Consider the following 14,938-nt stretch of genomic DNA (forward strand, 5'->3'; position numbering starts at 1 on the left):
CTTTTAAGGCTGATGAGCATTCATCATGCTGAACTAAATGTATATGAGGAAAGACTGTCCAGTGTATAACTCAGTGTTATGGTTTGCCTTCTTTTTTGCAGTGCAATACATCTGATGCAGAGCTATTAGTCACTACAGAGGCAGAACTGTATTTGCTTCACTAAATAGAAGTAAAGTCTAGCCAACTTGTTATATAACAGCAGTGTGATCGTCAGCAGACTGGTGCACCTGAAGCTATGCAAACTTTTGACCATTATACATCATGTCCTTTCAAGCAGTAATTTTTCCTCAGGGTAGAAGTGTTCATGGGCGGTTGTGGTAGCCGCGAAGTCGCTTTGTTTTGAAGGCGTTTTGACTGCACTTGAGCTCACAGGGCGGCCAGCAGACCAGGACCGGGCATGTGCGTGGCATGAGCTGCTGCCAGTGCTCCTGTCATGGTCCGTTTTTTTTCCGAGACGGTGTTGGGATGTGGTCGGTGCAGCTGAGGGGTGAGCTGCTCCGTCCAGGATGGGCGCAAGCCGGCGGAGGGCGGGAGGAAAGGCAGTCGGTCCAGCCTTGCCACCTTTGTTGTCCATGGCCTGCTTTATCTTCACGCTGTTATAATCCTCCTGTAAATGTGGATGCCAAAAATGTAGTCTTTGCAAGAGTTGTGAAGATGTTTTTTGAGGACTTAATAAATAAATACAATGTAAGGATTTTTTTTTTAATGTATGCAGCGTAGAAAGAGGCATAGGCTGGGATTGTTTTGCTGTGATATATGCAAATGCTAAGGCTTCACTGAAAAAATAGAGAATGAAACAACTCTTAAAATTCATCAGCATGAAATTCAAAGGTGAGAGCTGATGAAGCATTTATCTTGTGTCAGCATCTTAAGCTGCAAAGTTTTATCCTAAAGGATAAAAAAGCAAATGTTAAAGGTCTAAGCTAAACATCTGATTTTTCTGCTAGGCTGAAGATGGGTGAATGAATCTCAGATCTGAGGAGTGAATCTGCTGCCAGCAGCGACAGTATGGGGGAGCTCAGTGTAGCCCAAGGAGGGCGCGTTGTCCACCCAGCTGTGTATGTAGGTCAGGCAAAGTATTGCAGAGAACTGCCCAAGGCCCATTCGTTCTGCTAATTCCTATAGAGCAGTTTATCAAAAAACAAAGCAAATTGTAGAGCTGGATTTAATTTCACTCTTAGGTATTAGTAGTATTCTGATCAGCTGCGTATGAAATAGAGGACCTCAATACAGTGGCTGGTGGTGGTGGTATCTGCTGTATTTGCTGTTTGCTGATCCCAGTCATGAAAATTTTTCACCTTCTGATCAGCCCTCATTCACAATGGTAATCAATTATTTTGACACCACTGGGAACATTTATGTGAATATTCAGTGCTGCATAAAGCTTCTGAGTGGATCCCTGACCTGCAATGTAAGCAAAGGGTCAAATGCCAGCTAGCTTTCCTCGGGACAGATGTCCACAAAATTTTCCCAGTATTTCAAATCACATCTATAATATTTAATAGTAAAATAGCCTGGAAGTCCACTGCTATCAGTCCATAGTGTGCTATTTGTAGCTTTTTTTTTTTTTTTTTTTTTTTTTTTTTGGTCACGAAGAAACAACCTAAAGAAATTTCACCATCATCTGGGGCTGGAAAGAACTTACTACTGTTGGCCTGTCGGATGTGTTTATGATGTAATTGATTGAAAGTAGCATTAAAAAGCAGACCATACTAAAACATCATGTACAGAAGGTTGTCAACATTTTTTTAATTTAAAGGAAAAAAAATCTTTGTCTTTAAAATTCTTATTTTAAATGTAGTCCTGAGTAACTTAATGACAGTGAAAGAAAGCATCTATGATGTGTTACAATTTTCTGTCACTTCTAACTTAAAAAAAATCTTAGAACTGTCAACCATTTTTGCATTCCAAAATTTGCATTCATCTCTTCATCACCACCTACGTTCTACATGGTAACATCACCCTTCCTTTGGACTCTGTTGCAAAACCCCGTTATTTTGCATTTCAAAGATGACCTCACTTAGCAATGTAGTTTGAGGATATTTTAAAAGTACTTACTAAAAGTCTTTAATTTTTCAGTAAGCCAAACCAGCTGTCCCCATTCACAGAAACCACACAAACTTGCCAGACATGCGGAGTCTCCTCCCACTGTTACTGTATAGTTAACATTTTTTTTTGTCTTATTAATGTTCATTTGTAAAGCTTGTTAGACAAAGCTATGAACAATGAGAAGGGGCTGAAACTTGTACCATATAACAGCTTTGCAAAATGAAGTCATTAAAATATAGCAAAGCTCTTAAATAGAGCAAAGAATGTTCAATATACAATTTCTCAGTCATAATCATGAGGCATCATGTTCCAATTTAGATTTAAAAACCTCCCTTATAAGGAGAAAAACTAAGTTTTTTTTTTTTTGAATCATTAATTGTGAAACTGAAAGTCTTATTTGTTTTGGATGGTGCTGGGATTTCCTTGCTTCTACAGAATTCTAGGTCAGCTCGTGGTGCTCACTACAACCTGTAAAAATTACGACAGCATATCCGAGCATAGGGCTCACATAGAGCATCATCTTGTCTCCATAAATTATCTGTACATCTTAAAAGAAGGTGAAAGAATGATGGAATGATCAATTACAGACTGCTCGGCTCCTCTGAGATATTTCTTATCTTCTGACAGTCATAGCCTTTCCTTTTTTTTTATTTCTCTTGCCTAACTTAAATGTGATTCTTATCATAAATTTAAATATCTAATCCTATAAAAATTCATTAATTCCATTTTGTGCCAAAGAATTATACAGTTTTAGTTATGCATTTCTAAATATTCCTATTAGCTTTAAATTATTTTTAATTGCTCATTGAATAGGACTTGAATCAGATACTGTAAAAACAAGCATCCATCTGTCTTGCATTCTGTTTTGTTTTCCCCGCCATGTTTCTTCTTATTCATTTATTTAACCCTCCCTTTCCATTAGAAGTCTTCAGATAGTTGTCATCCTCTACTTTCTCCTGTTGAGACAAGGTGCCCAGCATTTCATGTCTGCCTAGTAGGGACTTATCAAACTGCATTAGTATTAGTGATTTGCTGCGCTGGCCCTTTGGCCCTGTGTTGCCTTTTGGCATAACATCCAAAAGGTTTTTTCCTTCTTTCTTTCTTTCTTTATTTTTATTTTTTTTAAAGTATGAGAATTAAAACAGCTGAACTCTCACCATGGAATAATGTAAAACAGTGTGTGTGTGTGTGTGTGTGTGTGTGTGTGTACATATACACATACACACACACATATATGTGTGTGTGTATATATATATATATACATTACACACACACACACACACACACACACACACATACATACATACATATATATATATATAGTCTGCTGAGCCTAATTCATCAGGGAATGAAAGATATCAAATTTGGATCTGAGTGATGAATTCTTCTCTGAACTCAGCGTTACAAAGGAGAGCCTCTATGGAAAATTGTATTTGTCATTTTTATAATTTTGGAGTGTTTGCTTTTTCTCCTAGGTAACTTGTTTTCCTTCTTTCAAATCTAAAGTTTAAAAATACTTACATAATCAGTTGGAACAAATTTTAAACAAAAGGTGGAATGCATTTGAGGAGGTGAAGCTAGCATTTGGCTTGGCTGACTTGTTAACTGAGAGAAACAAGAGAAAATAATAAAGTATCAATGTGTCTGTTGCAACTTACACAGCAGCAGACAAATTATCTCTTAGTCTTTCAAGAGCATGCTCTTAATTATTGTGTTTCAGGTGGGCTGATAGGTTATCTTTTACTTTTTACATTTTGGAAATTATCTTAGACAACCAACAACTCCGGCAATCATCTCATGCTTTGCAATGGTGCCTACTGCTTCTACTTAATATATATATATATATATAGAGAGAGAGAGAGAGAGGATGGAAGGATGGAAGGAAGGAAAGAACAATACAAACTCAGAATAAACGCATCAGATCAGTGCTTTTGCACCATCTGAATGATTGGGTTTTTTACCTAGATGAAGAAAGCAAGCCAAGTTTCTAAAGAAAGCAAAAATGTGTAGGGCTTCCTAAACCCAGAACGATCTTTCCCGTATACCATGCTTCACTTTGGCTGTTTGCAGCCAAGCATCCATACTAATAAACATACTTCAGAGAAACTTAAACTATAGTCACAAAACAGAAAGAAATCTAGGTAACTCTTCAGAGTTCAACAGATGATATTAAGAGAGCTCACAGTCCTCAGATTTGTTCTTCCTGCCTACCTGCAAAAAAGGGTAAATGATGCAGGGACTTAAGCTACCTGCATACAAAAGTTGCTACACAGTTTGCTGTTCCTTGGGTTTTTGACCTAATGTCAATTGAAGGCACTAGAGAAGATTTCTATTGACTGCAATAATTACTGGAAAAGGGTGTCCTGGAAGCTTTTTTTTTTTCCTTTGCTTTTCAAGAAAGAGAGAAAAAAATTTAGAAGAGTTTGACTGGAGCACAGATTTCACAGGAACATCTCAAGAAGGAGCTCCGAGTCAGTTAAGTTAATGATCATCTACTCCCCGTCTCTCTCAGATGATGGCAAAAGTGAGGTAACACAGCTGAGCTAAGGGAAAAGAGGGCTGTGGTTACTCGGATTATGTGTGATTGCTTAGTGAGCTCTGATAACGTGGTTATGAGTCCAACCACCAGGTCTTTCCCATGAAATGTGCCTCCTGCAAAGACAGGCTCTAGCACTTAGTTTCATAGGGGCTCACTTTGACATGGTATCACTTGCAGATAGAAGTATGGACCTAGAACTGAGCCTTTTAACAATTTCAACACTTGCATTAATAAACCTACTTCATAAATTGGGTCTATATGGTTTGGATTTTGGATTGTATCCCAAACTTATTTCCAGGAGCCAAGCTGAAAGAAAAAGATGGCAGGCATCTCATAGGAATGCTTTATTTAAACGTTTTTCCTGCTGTGCAAGGTGATGGGAGCTGTAATAGTTTTTATAACAATTTCTGTAAGAAAAAGCATATAGTCAAAGGAAACAAAGCAAATTTCAAAGACTTTTTTCTTTTCTTTTCTTTTTTTTCTTTTCTTCTTTTTTTCACTTTTCTTTCTTTCATTTCACTCTGAATATGAAAATTGTTCCATATGGCTGAAATAATACTTGCATATTCTACCACTAAAAAATACATCCTTTTGGAATGAAAATTGGCCTCAGAGTCTGATATATGAAATTCAATTTTATATGTATGTATATTCCAGATCTCAGGTTTTACATATCTTTGAAGCAGAAATATTCATTTGACTGAATTTCACATCAGAAAAAAGAGCTTTAGCAACTGAAGCACCTGTGGCAATTGGCAGCTTCCTGAAAAATAAAACTCACTAGATTCAACAGTTCTAATACATGCTTATTAATACTTTATTACTACAACTAGCTGTTTTAAATCATTTACCTCTCACTGGCATCAAGATTTGTATCTATAAAATCTAATATAAGAAAGATATAAGGGTGGAATCTGAGAAGTATAATTTAACTTATTCCTCCCCAAATATAGAGGTTCATGAATGATTTTCTTCCCAAGAACTCCCAGCCAGCCAGCTAGCTGTAGAGTTTGAAGTGATTCAGGTTTCGTCCTGGGGCATCAGTGAGACTTGTACAGCTGAGCAGATTTACATTTATGAGTGGATTCAACACTTTTTTTCAATTTTATTCCAAAGAAGTTTTATTTTTGCAGTCACTGTGTGTGTGGACATAACTGATCAAACACACACTACCCACTTGCAGTACTCATATACACAGAAACACAGTCGAGCCAGATCTCGTTCTCAGTCACAGACAGGAGAGCAGAATGTGGCACTGCAGAAAGTGTTCTCACTTTCAAATGCATGGGCTAGAGACATTTTGATACGTTCAACAATAAAACCAGATAATAAATGGTTGATATTTTCCATTTTGTCCTCTCATTGTTGGAGAAGCTATAGCAGCATAACAGTGAAAAAAAAAAAGAAAAAAAACATTGCTGGACAACTTTAAGAACAACTCAAAACTCATTAGGGTCAGAGATGAGAAAGCTGTGCAGTTCCTGCACATCTCAGCTTTCCTCAGAAACTTCCAAAACCCAAGGCAGAGGAGACTGCAGCTGCCTTCCCCAGACAGTAAGCAAAACATCTGCAGAAATACATGTTTGGCAACTGGAATCACTTTTACTCTGTACCATACACTTGAACAAACTGCTGCAGAGGCACGTAACTGTTGCCCCATGGTGGACTCAGTCTGCCGCGGCTCTCCGTGTAGCAGCTCAGAAAGCACGTATCTGGAGTGCACCTAGCTCAGGTATGGCAAGAGACGGGCAGACAGGGTTGCAGAAGAGACCACCACAGACCCCTGTGGGTAATACTGTACAAGCCCCTGAGTTATGATGGGAAATCCTATCGAACCATCTCTTTACTAACCTGCTCAGAATTGGCCTCCAAATGCAACTGGCTGAGTAACTCTAAGATGATTTCATCTTGTTGCTGAAATCCAGTATGACTGCTGTATCAGGCCAACATGGCAAAGTTACCCGTATCCATATCAAAGTGATCCAGTGGCAACATTACCATCAACTACTGCCTATAATGCGCATTGAAGAACAGCATTAAGCACTAAATTCTGTTAATTGTAACAACCATAATGGATTCCAGCTCTGCCACATTGACTCAGAATCACATCCTATCCCGTTAGTGGCACTAAATGCAAAATAAGGTTCTTCCCACTTGGAATGAGGAGGTCTGAACTTGCCCACTAATAAATGCCCTATAGGCAGAAGGAAAAGACTTTTTTTTTTTTCTGAATCTGAGTAGAGAGGTGGCATTCAGGAGGATTTTCACGCAGCCACCCACATAGCAAGGCTCACAAAGCCCCAGATAACATCTGGAATAGGCAACTAAAGCCTATTGAAAGAGGATATGCCCATTTGCCCTATAATTCTACAGGTGGTTACTAGAGAAGACATCTTGCTTCCTTTTTCTCTATAGTATTTGATTAGCTTCTATATATGATTTTCAGTTGATATAATTCTGATTCACTCTATTTCTTAATTATAGCACCAGTATCATAAGTCTGATTCCTCATTCTTAATTCTCTTACTCATATTTCTTTACTCATTTTCTTACTGACTACTGTGCCTCTGTCCCAATAAAAGAGCATAAATCCTTGCTTACAGGATCACACCTTTTTTTTTCTTATTACCCAGTAATGAAATTGCTCTATTAGATGATCTACATTGTCAGTTTACAATGTGTGCAGTAAATATGTCACAAATAAATAAATCACAGTATACTGTACATATCATTTAGCAGTAATAGGTGAACATTAAGTTCTCTGATTTTAATTTGCAATGTAGAATAAAAGAATAAACATCTTACAGCTCAGGGAAATCTGAATAAAACTAGTATTGGAAAGCTATTCTCCACAATATACATACATACATACAAAAATATATATGTGTGTGTGTATGTGCGCGCGCGCGCGAGTGTGTGTGTATATATATATATATATGTATATGTGTGTGTATATATATATATATATATACACACACACGCGCGCGCGCACGCACATACACACACACACACACACATATATATATATAATATATACCAGGTGTATATATGTGTAGATATGTATTTATATATACACATATTCAACACATCCCAAATTCATGAGTTTCTGCATTAGTAAATATACCTTGCAGAAGCAGCTGGCTCTCCCCAGATGCTGCACATGCTTATTAGGCAAGTTATTATTCTCTCTCCTAACAGAGAGCAGCTAAGATTTAATGACTTTTCATATAAAATAACAGCTATTTTATTTAAAAGTACTTACTACCCTTCTCAGCATCCAGGTCCAAAAGAGTCAAGGAAAACTATTCTTGCAATTACACACTAGAAAGATGATCTGACTGAAAAAATCCCAGGTGGAAGGAAATGGATCACATAACCCAGAGAGTCTGCTAAGTCTCTCTGTCATGAAATTAAGCAGACTCTGAAGGCAGTTTTCTAAAGCAGTAAGTAGCTTTGAAACTAAGAAAAATGAATTAGGCCCAGAGCTTCAGAATTTAATGCCCAAAAGAGATTAATACTTAAATAAGAATTAGGTACTCAAATTCATTTGAAGATCTTAGTGTTAAGAAATGACATTTCATTGGGTTACAGGGAAATTTTGGCTCATATGTCTTGTTTCAAAAAGAGTTTAAAAAGAAAAGGAAAAAAACGTGTTCTCCTTTCTCTCTCCTCCAAAATGTTGTACCAGCTATAATGGGCTGGGAAACTTTTTTTTTTTTTTTTTTTTTTTTTTTTTTTTTTTTTTAATGCTGCACCCTACACCTACTACCATAGTTCTTTCAATTCACCATGAAGTCTAGTTTTCTCTTCAGATCAAAGCTTCTATAACTAGTCTTAAAAAAATAAACCAGAAATTCAGTGTCATCAATCCAAAGATGACAGGCAACCCTACTACTAGCTGAGGAGTATTTGAGAGCTAGACAAGGAAAACCTTTGGGATCTGGGGTTTTCTGTTTTGTAAGAAGCTTGGGGGTGTTTTGATGAAGCAACTAAAAGTCTAAATAGCTGGAAAAAAAAATAGGAGGCAGGAGGAGTGTCACAAGTGGCCTTTCAAGTCCTCTATTTTCATGTGCAACTTAAATGACTATAAGGAAACAGGGAGAAATGCAAGCTGGTACCATTTCAGGTTTGTCTGGGTTGATTTTTAGCAGCCCCAGTTCCTTCTGTGCCCTCCACAACAACCCTGCACACTTCTCACCATTAGAGCAGCAAGGTGCTCAGCCAGCATCTGCTCATAATTCATCACCAGTTCCCTTCTCTGAATCTAGATTCCTGCCCTATTCACCGCAGCACCTATTTTACAGGGATTCCCAAAAACCTCTGGCTCTAATCAAATTAATCAGCTGCTGCTATGCCAGCCTTACATTTCCTCTAGGATCACCCTAGCTGCTATCAAATTCATCCGCGCTCACTTTAAATATACTCAAATGGGGAAGCAGCTCATGCCATAATGTCAAAAATACAAGTTGCACACTGCTATAAACACACTGAATTAGAGGAGCACGTTTCCCCCCACCCCTGAAGAATATTCATGTTTTATACAATTCCTGCCTTGGTTTCCCCCTTGACCACTGAAGAAGCGAAGTTTGATTCTTGTTCCGCACTTGATTTCCTTTCTTCTGGATTGTGGTTCATTTCTTGCATTTCTAAAGATACTTTATTCCTTTTAGCAAATGCCTGGCTGATCTCATTAAGTGTCTTATTTTTTGTTTCAGGCAGGACAAAGAACAGGTAGATAGCTCCTGCAGAGCAGATACCAGCGAACACCAGGAAGCAGTAGGTCTGTAAACCACTCTGTGAAGAGAAAACAAAGGACACAGTCATTACAGTTATTAAAGGGAGAAAAGTTAGACTAAAAGGAACATCAAGAACTGCTTGAAAGAAAAAAACGGGCGCTATGGAGCAATTTTTAACCAAATACAGTAAGTGTTGGCGTTCACTGCAAGCCCGAGTGTCTTAGAAGTTCATAAAAATGCATGAATCCATATTTCTTCCAGCAGCCTGTATGGCCCAGAGGTGGCAACCCAGACGTGCAGACCCGGGCTCCTGGCAGGGGAGCGCAGAGCCGCAGTCGGGACGACGCCGGGGGCACCAGGCTGCAGCTGCCGACCGCGGGAGCGAAGAGAGCAGGTGGAGGGATCAGGGCGTCTCCGACGCACGGGACTTAACTGCCTCTTGCAGTTGTTCCGTATTTCTGGAAATGAGGCAGATTTTTTTACTGAAATATTCTGAAAAGTAGCTCTCAAAATATAGGGACAGAAATGTGGGACTCTTTGTAACGGTGCGCACCTGTTCTTAACAAATGAGAAAACTGTCATAGCCAGAGGCATCTGCATCGCACTAGTTGCAAGTTCTGAGATTTACAGAATGAACAAGGAAAAAAACAAATGTCAAAAATCCGTATCATTTCTAAGTTTACAGGGGCTTACAGCAGAAAAAAAAAAAAATTCAGAAAATATACTTCTTTCGCACTAACGACAAGTGTAAAAACTAACTGAAAATGAAATACGGGCCATATTTGAATGTTTCTGATTTTACCGCGCTGCAAAAACAGGACAGAAAGAGGAAGATGTTAATTTAGAAATTTATCATAAATGCTCCAGCCAACTTGGAAGAGTTGCACTTCATCAAAACATAAGTATTTCTTGCCTGGCGATTAGTAGCTCATTTAAAAGCATTCAGTAACATTTTAATAACACAATTTTGAAAAATATTTGATAATCACATTATTGCCAGCTAACTGCTTTGTTGAATAGGGAAGAGCTTTAGTATCTTAGTTCCACCAAAGTACTGCCAGCCTTTCAGGAACATCAAAGGGACCAGCCTCCCTGTAAGAGCTTTTGAGCACCTCTCTTCTTCCTCTACTTTCTTGTTTAAATCTATATCTGTAAAACAAATGTCCAGAGAACATGTTTTTGACTTGCTTTTATTAACAAGGCTAAATTAAATAAGAAGTGGTATCTCCAGCTACAAAATATAGGCAATCTCTCCACGGGGCCTTGCTGAAGGACATGGAATATGAAGAAAACTGGACACGTCCTGCACTTAATCTCAGATATCCTAAGACAGAGGTTATATTAGAGCAAATCCTTTAAGACAGAGGAAGTAAAAGTTTGGTGAAGAGTGAGCGAGCTCTGTAAACTTGAATAACTGAACTGCTTCAGCAAGTGCTTCAGCACAGACGCCAGAGCTAGCCCCATCTCACAGACCTTCCTGGGTCATCCACCACATGGAGCTGAAGCAAACTCCAGATCTCTGTGTGACACTAGTTGAGCTCCTATTCAAAATTTCTTAAAATTTTTTCTGTCTATGAGTTCCTGGGAGATGTGGCTTTGTATACACGCGTATTTACAATTGCCATTAAATATATGTATTTGAAACAATCAAGACAGTGACAGATAATGACGTAACTCTGACTTTCCACAACTTTTCGGTATATCCAGCTGCCTCCTTTGGGGGCAGGTCAATTCCTAGGACTGTTTTTAATGTTTCATTTGCTCAATTTTTCCTCATCTCTGGTGTACAAGGACATGAGTCCTTTTATGGAAAAAGAAAGAAAAAAGAAAAAAACTTTCCTGCAGTTGCTTTTTAATATCGTGGCTGACTGTCAGCCTGTCTAGTCACACTATTTTCCATGGATAATTCATTACCCAGTTCAGACCTTTTATTCCTGTCTATAATAGGAAAAGCTGGAAAGAGTATCCTCTGAAATATTGACTAGGGACTCTTGAAATCATCAACACCTTTTTTGCTAAATTCTAGAAGCCCAAATTCCTGAACAACCTGACAATCGAAAGCCAGCGAGCATGGGTGACGAGAGGGGAAAACATTCTGGGAAGGAAATGGATATTATGCATAGGCAGAAGCAAAGAGAATTAGTAAGCAGGAAAAAATAACTTCACAATGTCTCACAAATCATCCTGTCACGTTAAGAATCCAAACGTTGCATCTGGATCCTCTATATCCGAAATTGTTTCTCAGCTGAATGGTAGGACTCCAGTCATGCACCCAACACGTTACTCTCTTTTTAGACTTGGTGTAGAACCAAATCTTCTCTTTGATGGTGAGGAAAAATTAATGCCTTTTATGAATGAGCCTGGAAACCAGATGCCGTAACTTTTCTGCACCTCTTGGTGGCGCAGCCACCTCTTCTCGCCACCTTTCTTTCTTCTGTTTATTTCTTTGCTACCTATTCTCTAAACGAGTGTTTATTACCTTTGATTTCTGTCTTCCTAAACATCTTCTAAGCAAACTTAATACCCTTATGAGTGCATAGCTTATTTGTATATATTTTATATAATATATTTAATTTTATTGATAACAAACTTGCTTTCTCTCATTTTTGCAGATCCCTTTTGAAGAAGCCCTTATGGACATCTAAATGAAGTTCCACAGAGAATAGGCTAGAAGTTAAATTTTAGTATAAAACATACAAATGAGTCCTGCAGGAAAGAGACCAAAACTTTGATCTACTTGTGTAGCATGGTGGAGCCCTGGCTCCTGGGTAGGAACAAACCAGGGCAATCACCAGATACATTTTTCTCACCTGCTATTCTTTAGTCATAGTATTTCTTTAAAATTGTTTGTCACTTATGAGACACAAAAAAGACGAACACTTATGGATATCCACAGCCTTCTGTAACTCATTCAGATTTCAACCAATATCATCTAATTTGTATTTGGCATAGAAGAATGCCATGTGTGAATTAGATTACTCATAAATATGAAACTGTCCACCTACGTTGCACATCCTGATAAAGGATATAGAACAGAACAGCTGGATAAAGCAGTCAAAGGGATTGTAAAAAAATGAATCCATAGTCAAGAAAAAATGGCTGAGATACAGCCATTTTATAGCCTAGGCTTTTGTTTAATTCAGTTGTATCAGTTTCTGATATATTATGAACAGGCTGATGCTAGAGGGAAGATACTGGGGGTGGATCAATTAATAGATTGGCCACAGGATATCTAATGTGACAGCACATCAAGTGATCCAAAATGTCACATGATGTCCTGGGAAAAGGGTGAATGCCTAGTTATTGAGTGAGGGCTACTATGGAAAAGGTACTGATAGGCAGATCTGACCATGGGAAAATGTAGCTGGGTCTTTGTTCCGTGAAACTATTACACTTTTATTTATAATATGCATATTATATTATTATTAACACTACGCTGATGAAGTCCTTATCTACAATTTACTCTGGTGTCTGTAACCTCCAAATCCATAGTCTTCCTCTATTATTTTACTCCTTGCAACTTGCTAGACACGGGACAAATCTACAGGCTGTGCAGTTGCTATTGTAGGACTAAACCCCCAGGTCTTTGCTCAGCTTGAGAGGCAGACTTACCTGTTTGGACTGGAAATAAAAAAAATGAGAAAGAATTTCAATTAAAGTCTTTGATGTCAATATGAAAGGCAGATATCCTGCAACTCCCTGTACTTGGCCCAGCAGACAGTCTCAAGATCCTTCACTGACGTATATTCTCAGTGACATAAGAAAAATGATAAAATTCAAGACTAAAATATTTTTCTGCACTTTGTGACATTATTTCACAAATCACATGGGATAGAAGCATCAGTGTTCAAAAACTGAATACTTATAACCACCCAAATAGTAGCTGACTCTTAGTAAAAAGACCATCATGTCCAAACAGCTGGAGGAAGTGCAAAAGAAGAGAAGAAGAAAAAGGGGAAAAAAGAAAAGAAGCAAAAGCAAGCCAGATCCGAATGAAACTTCTGGCTAAATACAAAACAGAGTCTCTGAAATTATGCAAATTCTGTTACTTCTCAGATTTCACACATAAACATGGGGTCTTACAGTTCCCTGGGGGAAAGCACGTGGACGCTTACATCCTGGGCAGGACTCACTCTGCATTTTTCAAGCCCGGTGTGGGCTACTAATACATGGGATGCTTAAAAGCTAAGCATAAACTTTTAAACTCATCACCTCTATTTTGACATTGGCTTTCTAAGGAGGTTATTTAAAACATAGCATCTGTATACGTGAATATTGAATTATTCATTTTTACCTTCCCTTCACTCTTACAGCTGATCAAGGCTATAATTGCAGAAAAATGGAAAAACAGGAAATAATTCACTGTAAATATTTCACACTGATACAGCCTTAAGACATGCATGCAATTGCCACAAATACAAATCAAAGTTGAAGCACTCAAGCAGCCCCCCTAAATCAGATCCCAAGTTTGGCAAGCAAGCAAACCTGACTGTGATGATGATTTGTACTTGTGTAATTGAGATGTATGAATGAGGAAATGCAGCACAGTCACATTTTCTTAATCATAAAGGTTACAAACATACTCCAAGCTTGTGTAGGGCTCCCATATACATTATGCAGATTGCACAGACATTTTTCCTTTCTCTCTTTAAAAAAGAAGTTCAGTATTCTTTAGAATTTTAACTGTTTTAAAAAGAGTAAAGTCAAAATGGATGAGTACGAAAGCTCATTTTTCCAAGTCAAGTAAACTGAAACAAGTAAAAAATCTGGCATTGAAATAAGCAATGATCAAATTTTTGCATTTTTGATCAAAATATTTTACAATTTGCCACTTCTAAAGTCTGCTAGCAGAGAAAAGTTCTATGGCGAATAGCTTGTATTCTGTGAATACCAGATCTGTAAAAATGTAAAAGTAGATGAGCTGAAGATCATCATGTGCTATTTAACAGCAGATCAATTGATTATTGATTTGATTCATTTTGTAGCAAAGTCTAATTAGTAAGTAGGACTGTCATAAATGAAAATAGAAAAACAGATATTCTAAGTCAGATATGGGAGAGTGAAAAAGCAAATAAACAAACTGAGGCAGATTTAGCAAGCTTAACAAATTAGCATTTTTGAAACAGAACTTTTGGCTCTTTCCAGGAAATGATAGAACAGCATTTTCTTATTTTATGCCAAGCTGAGGTTTTCTTATTGAACTGTGGGGCTCTGTGGGCTTTTACTGCTCTCATGGAAATTTAATTCAGAAACAAACAAATGCATATTTATTCCCTTTATTTTCATTTCCACTTGATTTGTCATTTAGAGAGCAGCGACATTCTCTGAATTCTGTCTGATTTCTCCATTACTTGTCCCTAGAGTCTTACATGGGGACTTGCTGCTGTTTGCTTTGTTTTTTATTTGCTTTTGGATTTCATAGCAGTGAAGTGATACAACCATTTTGAATCAGAGTATGTGGGGGGCAGGAAATCTAAGCAAGCAGATAAAAACAAACCTGCAGTCAAATTCCACAGTAAGGTCGAAATAAACCCTGCAGTACCACCACAGCTCCAAGCAGATGAAGAGGTGACCCCCTTTCCCCTCCCAGCTTCCAAATACTCAGCTTTCAGC

At 38.0% G+C, this 14,938-nt stretch overlaps 1 protein-coding gene across 1 annotated transcript in view; it reads right to left on the reverse strand.

The window, feature by feature from the left end:
* Window positions 1-5,682: 5,682 nt before the first annotated feature.
* Window positions 5,683-14,938, reverse strand: part of SLC2A9 (solute carrier family 2 member 9) — a gene marked incomplete at its 5' end in the record, with an annotated part of 101,571 nt that continues 92,315 nt past the window's right edge. Inside the window, one exon of the mRNA XM_062575339.1 lies at window positions 5,683-9,383. Coding sequence (XP_062431323.1) covers window positions 9,126-9,383 — 258 coding nt within the window. The remainder of the gene's footprint in view (window positions 9,384-14,938) is intronic.

This window comes from Rhea pennata, chromosome 4 (assembly GCF_028389875.1).
Source record: "Rhea pennata isolate bPtePen1 chromosome 4, bPtePen1.pri, whole genome shotgun sequence".
Lineage (NCBI taxonomy): Eukaryota > Metazoa > Chordata > Aves > Rheiformes > Rheidae > Rhea > Rhea pennata.